Source organism: Vigna radiata, chromosome 6 (assembly GCF_000741045.1).
Source record: "Vigna radiata var. radiata cultivar VC1973A chromosome 6, Vradiata_ver6, whole genome shotgun sequence".
NCBI lineage: Eukaryota > Viridiplantae > Streptophyta > Magnoliopsida > Fabales > Fabaceae > Vigna > Vigna radiata.
In genome coordinates this window covers 7,369,465-7,381,924 of record NC_028356.1, presented here as the reverse complement: position 1 = coordinate 7,381,924, position 12,460 = coordinate 7,369,465, and the positions used below count along the sequence as shown (strand labels likewise).

Here is a 12,460-nt window from a genome sequence, read left to right as displayed (position 1 = left end):
CTTTTCATAAAAATGACTTTTGAATTATATATTTTGGAAATTTTTTAAAATCTTCATAATAAAATTTTCGAAATGCATTTTGAAAGAAAAAAAATATCGGAATATGGTTTTAAGAATAAGTTTTTCTGAACACAAATTGTATCTTTCGGAATGAGTTTCCAAACTACTTCACAATGAAATACTTTTCAAAAAAAGACCTTTCTGAAACACATAAAATACGTTATGTAACCAGTTTTTTTAATATTTTCTCTCGTTTTTCTCTACAGTGTTCTTCCTCTATTCTTTTTCCTCTGCAGCAGCGGCAATGATAGAAAGGACAGCAACAGTGGAGATGACAAAAGAAGTAATGATGTGCTGTGATAAAGGATAATTCAATCTTTTTCTGCCAGTATGTGGTGGATTTATTAATTAAGTGGGTGCAGGAAGCAATGTCAATTTTGTGATATTGTGGGAGGGTTTCACCTTATACTTCCAAACACTTCATCCTAACCTCCAATGTTTTTCAAAATATCTAATTTATCCCGTAATTAAAATTGTTTGAATATTTAAAATAATTAAAGTAGTCAAAGATTTCTTTTGAAGCACTGTGTGTAGACAAATATCTTCTCACTCACGTTTCATTTAATTAGAATGAGATTCCAACTTAGCATTTTTTGATGTTTTGAGAAGAGTTGCTCTTTGGAGAGTATAGTAAGATGAAAGTTGTGAGCTGTGTTCGGGGGAGTTATTGTCTATCATTGGTCTCTATGGTAGAATTAGTCGAAACCTGAGATGCAATGGTTTACCTTGTGACGGATGTCAGCGGTTCGAGTTCATTTATCTTCAACTCGTGAACTTAGTCGATACAAAAATATATAATAGTACTTAAATTTTTTCGATTCGACAGTTTGATCTCATTCATGAACATTGATAAGATTATTTCATTATTAAGTTCTCTCTCCCTTTCTCCTTGGTTTCTCATAACATACTCTACTTTCCATCTCCCCACAACACACAACACACAACACGAAACACTTTCTTTGCTCTTCTTCTCTCCATTTTCGCAGACCACTTCGCACACAAGCAGTCCTACAGACATTCTCGGACTTCCTTTCCCTTTTTTGCTTTTGTCTTCCTTCCTCTCTCACACACGCACACAATCACCCACCCCAAGTTCTTGGTGTAGCAACTCGTGTTGTCTTCAACCAGCCACCCGGTTCTCTTGATAGCATTAGTGTGTTCTGGCATTTTAGTTAGCTAGATGAAATATGGTAGAAGAGTAGATTTATAGTGTTGTGGTATGGATCGGTTATGAAGAGAAATTGGAGTTGAATCAGATGTCAAAACATTTTGACATTCCATGTAGATTGTTTTTTTTTTTTTTAATTTTAAAATTATATTTAATGTTTAGTAAATAGGTAGTTGTTATATTTTTGCTATTTAATATTCTGTTTAATATTTTTAAAAGTTATTTTGGATGGTTTTAATGAGTTAATTATATTAATTAATTATATATTTATTTGAAAATTTCGGTTATTCTATTTTTGTTTGTTATATTCTAATAATTGACATTTATATAAATATTTGAATTAAATTTGTTTAATTTTAATGAAATAATAAATTTTATAGAATGTATAATTATTTATTTCAAATAATATATTAAGGAATTAGTTGCCATTTAATTTAATGTTATGTTTAATTTTTTTTAAAGTTATTTTGGATGGTTTTAATTAATTAATTATAGTAATTAATAATTTATTTCAAATTTTTGGTTATTCTATTTTTTAATTTTATTTCAATTAAATTTCTATATTTTAATAATTGATTTATTTATATAATGATTCAAGTTAAATTTATTTAGTTTTAATGAAATAATAAATTTTTTAAAATGTATAGCTATTTATTTCAAATAATATATTAAGGAATTAGTTGTCATGTTCGGTTTTTTTTTTTTAAGTTATTTTAGATGGTTTTAATTAATTTATAATTTATTTGAAAATTTTCGGTTATATCTTATTTTTGAATTTTATTTTAATTAAATTGTTACATTTTACTAATTGATTTATTTATATATTATCATCATCTCACTTTATATGAACTATAAAGATCATGAGAAGTGTAATTAAAATGGAGTGTTGGACATATTAATGAGAATGAAATGGGCTGAAAGGATGGAGGATTGCATGTTTCCTGATAGAGGAAAAGAAAAATGCAGTCCATTGACACAAAAATTTTCAATGAATAAAAAATTAATAAATAATCACTTATTAATTAGAAATATTTTAAGAAATTGGAAGAATCAAATTCTTTCTCCTATTAAATGATTAAGAAAATCAAAATTAGGAAAATTAAAAAATTCATGACCAGTGTCTTTCAATTCACTTCTTAATAATAAATCAAGGCCCAAATATCTAAATAAATAATGAAAACTTCACTACCATTAATACAGAATAACATATACATTTTTTTTTCTTTTTGTAAAGTTTTAAATTCCGTTCGATATTAATATCACTAGTACAAAAATCATATTTTATAACGTATAAAAACGAATTATGAGGTACCTAATTTTGTACGTTATAATAGGTCTACATATTTTATAACATATAAAACTATATGCGTTATAGTTCGTTTTTGTACGTTATAAAGTATAATTTTTGTACAAGGATTTTCCTAGTATATCATCCGAGAATAATATTCTAGTTTTAAGCTGTCCATGTCGTATTTGTATTTTCTGTTTCTTTCTTAAGGAAAGAAATATAAGAAAAATACGATTCTTTATCAAAATCTATTATTAATGATTTAAATAATTATTACAGGCATAAACAATAACTAATTTTGTATCAATAAATCTAAGATTATATGGACAGCTAATTATAAAAAAGTATGGTATAAACTAGAACATAACAAAGACAGATGGAGCGACGGAAGAAGGGTATAACTTACTTAGGGGAAAGAAAGGAAATACTCCTATATAACCGCGCCTCCAAAAGATATTGACTTCAATATTGCAATACGAAAACAAAAATGTATTGGAGCTCTTTTTTTAAGTCGGTATAAACTTGTTCTACATAACTCGTAGTTGAAGTTAGCTAAAGTGCAAGTTGTCATACCGCACTATACAATTTATATTCATTTTTTTTTTAATTTTTTATTGTTATGTAATATGATTTATTGTTAAATATAACTAAATATTTTATTTATTATTTAATTAAATCTTATATACAAATTTCAAATTTTGTATTTTATTTCATGATTCATTATATAGCATGATTCCTTGAATAGAGCTATACTCTTCTATACAGATTTCATATCTATACAAATTAATGTTAGCAAGTGTGTGTGATGCATAATATTTTCAAATTTTATTTTATTTTCATTAATATTTTAAAAATATTTTGATCAAGATTTTTAAGAAATTAATCCAATAATAATGAAATAAAAAAAAAACACTTTTTTCAAATTAAACGAATAATCAGTAAGAGTGTTGGGTGAATAGAAACAGTGTTTTGTTAGAGGAAAGAGAGAACGCGTAATGCATGTGGATTTGTGTGGGGTTATTATTTTATTACACAAAAAATAAAAAATAAAAGAATTTATTTGCTTGTTACATGACACGTGGCTATCTCTACTCTATTTAAGACCCTAACTCCTCCCACCACCTTCGCACTTTTCCAAACAAATTCATCACTTTCTACATACACTTCTCTCTTTCTCGCGATTATCGAGCGCCATGGTTCTCTCCAAAACTGCATCGGAGACGGATGTTTCTGTCCATTCAACCTTCGCTTCTCGCTATGTGCGCACAATTCTTCCCAGGTAACTGCATGTGGATCTCTCTTTTTGATAATGAATGGTTAATATTGTTATGAATGAAAATGAACGATGATGATGCGTAGATTCAAGATGGGAGAGCAATCGATCCCGAAGGAAGCGGCGTACCAGATCATAAACGACGAGCTGATGTTAGATGGAAATCCGAGGCTGAACCTGGCATCGTTTGTGACGACGTGGATGGAGCCTGAATGTGACAAACTCATAATGGCTGCCATTAACAAAAACTATGTGGACATGGATGAGTACCCTGTAACCACTGAACTCCAGGCAAGTACTACCACGCAATGTTAATTACTATTACTCTCTTTCTTTATTAATCTTAATTACTTTTTTATTTTAATCATTTATCCCTTCCTTTCCGAATCCGTTCCATCAGCTCTACATCTTCTGTCACATATACATCTCATCTTATTGCCTATCACTAACCTTTGAGTTTCTTAAAGCTCTATTTTCAAATACAAAATAGGGGTTAATAAGTAGACATTTAATAAGAAAGAACCATGCTCTTTCAACACTTTTATGACTAAAATATAAAATATATTTTATTATTAGATTAAATAAACTATATTTATTTGTTTTTAACTTTAAAAATTAAAATATACCAAAATTTAAAACAAAAAGAATTATAATTTCATTTCCAAATGTAAAGGATAAACAACATGTTTATTCTTTTTTAATTCTCTAGTACAAAAATCATATTTTATAACGTACATTCAAAATTATGTACGTTATAATTCGTTTTTGTACGTTATAAAATATAATTTTTGTACTAATGATTTTAATATACTTGAATAAAATTAAAAAGTATTTTTTGCAATTATTTAAGTATATTTTTGAAAAATTGTAATTGTAAACCATTTTTTTCATATAAATACTATCAAAAGTAAATTATTTTCTATAATCTTAAATTTTTAAACAAATTGAGCTTATAAATGACAAATATTATTATAAAAACTCATTTCTTTTCTTTGTGATGAAAAAATATACTTAAATTAATGTGATGGACACTCACAAAATATCCACAATAGATAGATAAATATATGCTTGCTTAATTTAAGACGAGTAGTATAATCTATACTATAAAGGAATTTTTTTATTTTATTTTGGTGTTTATTTAGTTTTTCACTTTTACTTTTTAAATGATTATTTTAGTAATTTTATTCTTTAAGTAATCATATTTAAATTTGATTGTTTTTTCATTTATTAAATTTAATATTTTTTAAACTAAAATAGTTATTCACAATAAAGTTGTGAAAAATATTTAAAACTAGTATTGAAAAAAACAATAATAATTTTATTGAAAAAAAAAATACACACTTGTATAGTGCATGTACAAGTATTCGAGTAGTCAACTCATGTTCATTTTGTATATGTTTGATAATTTAATCAAACTTAAATACATTTTATCTTTTAATATCTAAATTAAGAAAAAAAACATGATGAAAAATTTATATAAATAATATTTAATCTTTAATTTTTTATGTAAAAAATTACTATTTATATGGCTATGTAATGTTGTTCTTTTATACTTTTTGTGAGGATTTAGTTATTATCTATGCAATTTCTCTAATTATTATAAATAATTTGTTTTTTGATTACTATTTATTTTGATAAACTTGTTTAATCGACGTTGAACTCAATATTTTTTTTATATATTTTTTAACTTTATATGTTATACCCTGAATGATAAATTTTTTTTGTCCGAAAATAAGAGTATGAATTTTGGATGTAGATATATACAATTTCTTTATAACAGGAATGTATCTAATCCAAAGTTAAATTCTATAAAATAAATTAATTTAAACATAAAATATTAAATGGTAATTAATAGAAAATATGTTTTGAATTAATATAACTCTTAAACAATGCTTACATAAACTAAATTAATAATTTCATAATTTTAAAATATAGTAGCATACACATTTTAAAATATATACACACACGCACACACTAAAAATATTTAAATAAATAATTATATGGTATCATTTTAATAAAGAGTAATTACGTTTGTCATTTTATTTATTTATAGTAATATTAAATAACTTAAGGTTATATTTAGTTGTTTTGAATGTTATTTGTGAATTTTTTTTACATGAATACAAATGAAACTAGAACCCATCAATATTTATGATTTTCAACCATCCTTTATTAATAGAAGAAAATGTTTCATATATATGTTTCCAGAATTAAAACTGAGAAATAGATTGTAAAATGAATGTAATAAAATTATATTTTTTTAAACTTCAGAACTTCCTAGCCATATATTTCATAGTTGTTGGACCTTTGATTTTGGGGCCATATGGAAAAAAGGCGAGACCCAAGAGAAAGTCCTTTGGTCCAATCAACATTCAATGGGTGAAAAACATTTTAGATAGACTATTTCATCCAATTTATAGTCTTTAAAATATCAAATAAATATTTATTTATGTCAATAATCGTTGCTCGTATATACTTCCTCTATAAAATAAAAACGGATGAAAGTTACAATATTTACCAAACAATACAATACAAAATTATTTTACAAGGAGTGTAGACACGGAAGACAAATGATTTTACAAAAATAATTAATATACTTGATGTATCTCATTATGTGATAACAATAATAAAAATATGGAATGGAGAGTAAGGATAAAAAAATGAAATGTGAAAAACTTCTGATGCATCCAACTTAAATTTCATTCCACCTCACCTCTCTGAACAAGTAAGTGTATATGAGACAACGTTGACAACAAGTCAATATATCCCATTTTTTTTAAAAAATAGTGTAATATAAGCATGCTATTTCATGGTACTCAAGCAAAGTTAATTCGTGCATAATGTTTCGATCTAACGTTAGCATTCAAACTTGTGTGCGTGCAGAACCGTTGCGTTAACATGATAGCTCACCTTTTCAATGCACCACTCGAAGAGTCAGAACCTGCAGTTGGTGTTGGCACGGTTGGCTCATCAGAGGCCATAATGTTGGCTGGATTGGCATTCAAAAGGAGATGGCAGAATAGAAGGAAACAAGAAGGGAAGCCTTGTGATAGTCCCAATATCGTTACTGGTGCCAATGTTCAGGTACCCAAAAGCATGCATGCATGTTCAGTCAATAAAATTTCATNATTGTTGAGAACTGTTTTTGAATCTACTCATTATTGAACTAATTCATCTGCTCATGTGAAGGTTTGCTGGGAGAAATTTGCGAGGTACTTTGAAGTGGAGTTGAAAGAGGTGAAGCTGAGTGATGGATACTTTGTAATGGANCCTGAGAAAGCAGTGGAAATGGTGGATGAGAACACCATTTGTGTTGCTGCTATCCTTGGTTCCACTTTGAACGGAGAGTTTGAAGATGTCAAGCGCTTAAATGATCTCCTACTAGAAAAGAATCAGACAACTGGGTGTGTGTACTATAAATATTCATCGCTTCTTAACTATTCCCTATTTTGTGAATCGAGTTTAAGGTACTTTAGAGATGGAATTGACATGTGAAATTAATTGTTGGGTAGATGGGATACTCCAATTCATGTGGATGCAGCCAGTGGTGGATTCATTGCACCGTTTCTTTATCCAGAGCTTGAGTGGGACTTTCGGTTACCACTAGTGAAGAGCATCAATGTTAGTGGACACAAATATGNTCTAGTCTATGCTGGAATTGGTTGGGTCATTTGGAGAACCAAGGAAGACCTTCCTGAGGAACTCATTTTCCACATTAACTATCTCGGAGCTGATCAACCCACCTTCACCCTCAACTTCTCCAAAGGTAATTNACACACTCAATTGGTTTAAAACAAGATCACAATCATGCTTTNCCTTTGTACCACTAACTTGGTTATGCACATTGATCACTACATTTTATTTTTTGCATAAAATTTACAACACAGGTTCTAGCCAAGTTATTGCCCAGTACTACCAACTAATTCGATTGGGTTTTGAGGTATTATGAGACATTCTTGAGCACAAAGCATACTTAATATTTCATCAGTCATTTATATTTTTCTCAATTATTTCTTTATCTCACTAGGTATCAAATAGTTGATAACATGTTGTATTAGTCATCTGTAATAAATTGAACTTGACTAATTGGGTTTGCAGGGATACAAAATGGTGATGGAAAACTGCAGAGACAACATGGCAGTGCTTAAGGAAGGTCTAGAGAAAACTGAAAAGTTCGACATTGTGTCTAAAGAAATCGGTGTCCCATTGGTGGCCTTCACTTTGAAGGATCATAGCCACTTCAATGAGTTCCAAATCTCTGACCTGCTGAGGCGCTATGGATGGATAGTGCCAGCATACACTATGCCTCCAGATGCAGAACATGTCACAGTGCTTCGTGTTGTGGTTAGGGAGGACTTCTCTCGCACCCTTGCGGAGCGTCTTGTCACTGATCTCACCAAAGTGGTGCGCGAGCTGGAGCTGCTTCCTGCTAGGGTAATCAGCAGCACCGTAACGACTGGAGAAGATGGTGAGGTCACTGAGGGAAAAGTATTGGTTGCCAAGAAGAGTGAATTAGAGACACAGAGGGCAATCACTTCAGCTTGGAAGAAGTTTGTGATGGAGAAGAAGAAGATGAATGGTGTTTGTTAGAACCCTGTTTTGGGTAAATTTTAGCATACCAATTTCAGCGTGACCACAACCTTTGGTATGCACAAATTTTACTACAATCTTAATTATCCTGGTATGACAATTATTGTTCATGAATGCTCATAAAATTTTAACTGGTATGATTTATTCTGTTTTATCAATGCAAGTATGTTCTTGTGTTCACAAAAATTTGTTTAGGATAAGTTGGTTGAAGTAAATGTGTTCCAGTGCATACAAGGACAATTGATTGATCATTTATGCAAACGTTTCAACCGCCTGGCAACCTATTTTTAAACCCTTATAATTGTAAAAAAAAAAAAAAATGATAGATATAAACTAGTTATGTGAATTTGTTGGAATATTAAAACACCGTCTGAATCCAGTACTACCAGCAATGGATATCCTAGTCACAAAATTCTAAAATAAGAGGCAAAAAACAATACCATTTTCCAACTCCCAACTCTGTATATAATTCGTCACCAGAGAATCAAGAAATACATTTAGAAAGTTGGGAAGACGTGAACATCAATAAATAAAGAAACCCATTACCCCAGTTTCAATGACTGATAACCATATACAAAACCGAGGCATTATTTCTCTATATACAGTGTATATTTCTATATGTGACGGATACAAACACCTGCATTGCCATGAATAGGGCAAAGGAGGAAGTTCCCGAGAAATTTCTAACTTTGTTATACCTTGGTCACTTAATTCAAATTATCCAAAAAAAAGCTTGTTTACAATCAAATTGGGCATAAATTACAAGTAGAACAATAATCTACCTAAAGTTACATTACATCACATTCCCTACACTCTTAACATTTCATACCAACGTCTTGCATTGGTCCGCAGCATGAGATGAATCCCTCCAATTAAATTCTGCCAAAATGTGTATGCCAGCAGCAGCACTCTGCCATGTTATTGTCATTTACATACAAGAACAAATGAATACATATCTCTCTCTATTTACACTATATATCAGTCAATAATTAAAAATGGCCTGGTCCCAGCCAAAGATTTGAATCAGATCAGACTATATCTCCAAGATTGAAGCTGTTCTCTGATGTGGATGTAGAGATGGTGATTATACCATCACAGTCAGATACACTATCTTGCAAGCTCATCAGTAAGTAAGAGTGGGAAGTACTGAAAGCTGTGGAAGGCTTGGTTCTTGGAACAATAGGCACTTCAGCTTCCCCCACCAGCATCTGAACCACACCCCTCATAGTAGGTCTAGCCAATGGATCAGGGTGAGAGCAAGCTAACCCAACCAACAGTACCCTCCTCATCTCCGCCTCATCAAACTCCCCTTCCAGCCTTGCATCAGCCGCCAACTGCAACCTTCCTTCCCGGTGCAAATTCCATACCCATTCTACCAAATTGCAGCTAATTCCACCTTTACCACCTCCATTCCCATCCCTCTCTATCGGTCTTCTCCCACTTGCCACCTCAAGAACCACTGCACCATAGCTGAACACATCAGTTTTCTCTGTAGCCTTTCCTGTAAGGAGATACTCGGGTGCCAGGTACCCCATTGTCCCAGCAGCCACTGTGGCATCCGGCGACTTATCATGCTCCGTTTGCCTCGCCAAACCAAAATCTCCCAACCTGGCATTGAACCCTTCATCCAACATTATATTACTAGTCTTGATGTCCCTGTGAATCACCTGATTCTCACACTCTTGATGCAAGTAGGCCAAGGCAGAGGCCACGCCCAACAAAATCTTGCGCCGGTGAGACCAGGGAAGAGGTGTCCTAGCCTCGAACAAAGCCTTGTCCAAACTCCCATTGGGCATCAAGTCATACACCAGCAGAATCTCCCCTTTTTCATGGCACCACCCTTGAAGCCGAACCAGATTCCGATGCCTCAGGCTCCCAATGATAGACAACTCAGACAAAAATTCATTCTTCCCCTGACTACTATGGCTGCACCTCTTCACCGCAACAGTGTCCCCGTTTTCAGGCAAAACCCCCTTATACACAGTCCCAAACGCACCATGACCAATGATCCTATTCGCATTGAAACACTTTGTAGCAGACTTCAGCTCCTTATAGGTAAACTGCTTCGGCATTTTAATGATCTCCGGACCAAGCGAATCAAACTTGTTAACACGCTTAACCTTCTTAGAGTAAAACCAAATCAATGCACCGGCAAAAATAGCCAAAACAAAAGCCCCGGCACTAACAACACCAGCAACCGCTCCTAAATTCTGCTTACACAACCCATTGTGGCAAGACGATTTGCTTTTGCTCTCTTTCTCTTCACTGTTAGAAGGAGCCGGAGAAGGAGGCGCCGACTTCACCACATTCGCCGTCGGGTTCATCAGACTCATCGCCGGCGGAGGCGGTGGGGCCGCCCCTGCCGCAGCATCAAAAGAAGAACCAAAGCTCCACCACTCTATTCTGTGAATCTCTGTGCTACCCTGCGTAGAACCTGAGAACCCCACATAGATAAAATCACTCAAATACTTATCCACATCGAGGCTCGTCGACAAAACGGGATCTTTCGGTTTCAAATTGGAATACGAAACCCACACGCTTAACCCTTTGCTCGATCCATCGAACTCAATCCACGCGTTAATTAGGTCACCGCTCTTCAGATCGATCCCAACGCTCTCCAAATCACCAACCTCGCTCGAAACGACGCTGTTTAAGTCCACCCCAACGTGGTTCCCATTAATGTCCTTAAACTCTACGTCCATAAGCGTATCAAACTCCACGGCAATAAACCCGCCGCCGCCGCCATCCGCGGCGGCGGCGGCTGCGCTAAGTCCAAGAAATCCACCTGCATCGCCGATCGTTTCATCGTCCGGCGCGAGGACGAAGGCGAGGCCGCCGCCGATGGAGGATGGGTTAAGGTTGGCAACGGAGAAGGAAAAGAAGGTGGTGAAGCTGGCCGGAGAGCGGTTACCGGGAAGGCGGAACCTTACCGGACGGGAGTAAAGAGCTCTGCCGGCGCTGGAGGTCGGAACGGCGAGGTCGCGCGTGAGGCTTACGGTGCCGTTGTTAAAGTGAGCGTCCCCGAGAAGCTTGAGGCTTCCCAATGTTAAAGTCCCAAAGTCGAACTCAGTGGTTGCAGCTACGAAATTGAAGAAGGCAAACATAAAGAGCGTTGAAAGATGCGACATTGGCGAAGCAGAGATTGAATTGGCGAATTTGATTCTCTGTTTTGTTCCTTTGTATGTTGTTTGTTTGGTTTGTTCCTCTAAGTAAGGAGAGTGAAAGTGAAAGAGAAAGAGTGAGAATTCACGGGTTCAGAGAATCTCTTCTTCGCCACGTCGACACCTGTCCACTCTCTCTCAACGGTTATTTCTTTCATCTTTCTCACACTCTCTTCTCCATAATCTTCACATTACATTTTTAATCAACTTAATTATGTTTAATCATTGAGATTATATTCATGTTTAAGAAATATATTAGACTTTGCGTATGAATGCGTTCAATTCAATCCAACTGCAGACAAATTCTTTGCTCTCTCTCTCTTGTGGTGGCTGCGCTCACTCTCACGCTCACGCTCACGTTCACGGACATGTGCACTCGCCGCTCAATCCACCTTTCTCTTCATTTATTATTATTATTATAAATAAAATACTACTTTTTATACTCTCCATTCAATGGAAAAGTGAAAGGATAATAAATTAAGACGTAAAATGTTTTCTACAATAAAAACATTACATTGTTTGGCTGTCTAAAACTTATGCATACTATCAAATTGTCGTTTCATCATTTATTTTTAATGTTATTTTATTATACTTAATATCATAAAGAAGATGAAGACGAAAGAGACAGAAAAATGCTCATAGAATGAGTACTTTTACCCAAATACCATGTGTCAAATATTTATATAAATAATATGATTCTTATTCTTAATCAGAATTTGGAATCAAATTTTGAAATCTGATTAAAAAATAAGTCTGAATTCGATTTTGGAAGAAACGAAATCTGAACTACCATTAGAAAAAAATTGATTGAAAAAGCATAGAGTTAGTTGATTTAAATGGTTTGAATTTATTTTAGCAAATAAATAACTTTAAATACGAAAAAAGTTATTATAAAAACAAATTTTATAATGAAAATGAAC

General features: G+C 33.0%; 2 protein-coding genes across 2 annotated transcripts; one reads left to right on the top strand and one right to left on the bottom strand.

The window, feature by feature from the left end:
- The first annotated feature begins 3,648 nt into the window (after positions 1 to 3,648).
- On the top strand, positions 3,649 to 8,559 carry LOC106764834 (glutamate decarboxylase 1). Its single transcript, XM_014649246.2, has 7 exons — positions 3,649 to 3,795; positions 3,876 to 4,080; positions 6,673 to 6,873; positions 6,979 to 7,193; positions 7,302 to 7,555; positions 7,677 to 7,729; positions 7,888 to 8,559. The coding sequence occupies exons 1-7, from the start codon at positions 3,710 to 3,712 to the stop codon at positions 8,377 to 8,379; spliced, it is 1,506 nt and encodes a 501-aa protein (XP_014504732.1). The 5' UTR covers positions 3,649 to 3,709; the 3' UTR covers positions 8,380 to 8,559.
- A 262-nt stretch (positions 8,560 to 8,821) lies between these two features.
- Positions 8,822 to 11,847, bottom strand: LOC106764833 (L-type lectin-domain containing receptor kinase VIII.1). The gene has a single exon (XM_014649245.2). The coding sequence runs from the start codon at positions 11,505 to 11,507 to the stop codon at positions 9,408 to 9,410; it is 2,100 nt and encodes a 699-aa protein (XP_014504731.1). The 5' UTR covers positions 11,508 to 11,847; the 3' UTR covers positions 8,822 to 9,407.
- Positions 11,848 to 12,460: the final 613 nt, after the last annotated feature.

Bases quoted from the DNA above. Each gene is read 5' to 3' on its own strand.
- LOC106764833 (XM_014649245.2), bottom strand. From the start codon at position 11,507: ATGTCGCATCTTTCAACGCTCTTTATGTTTGCCTTCTTCAATTTCGTA.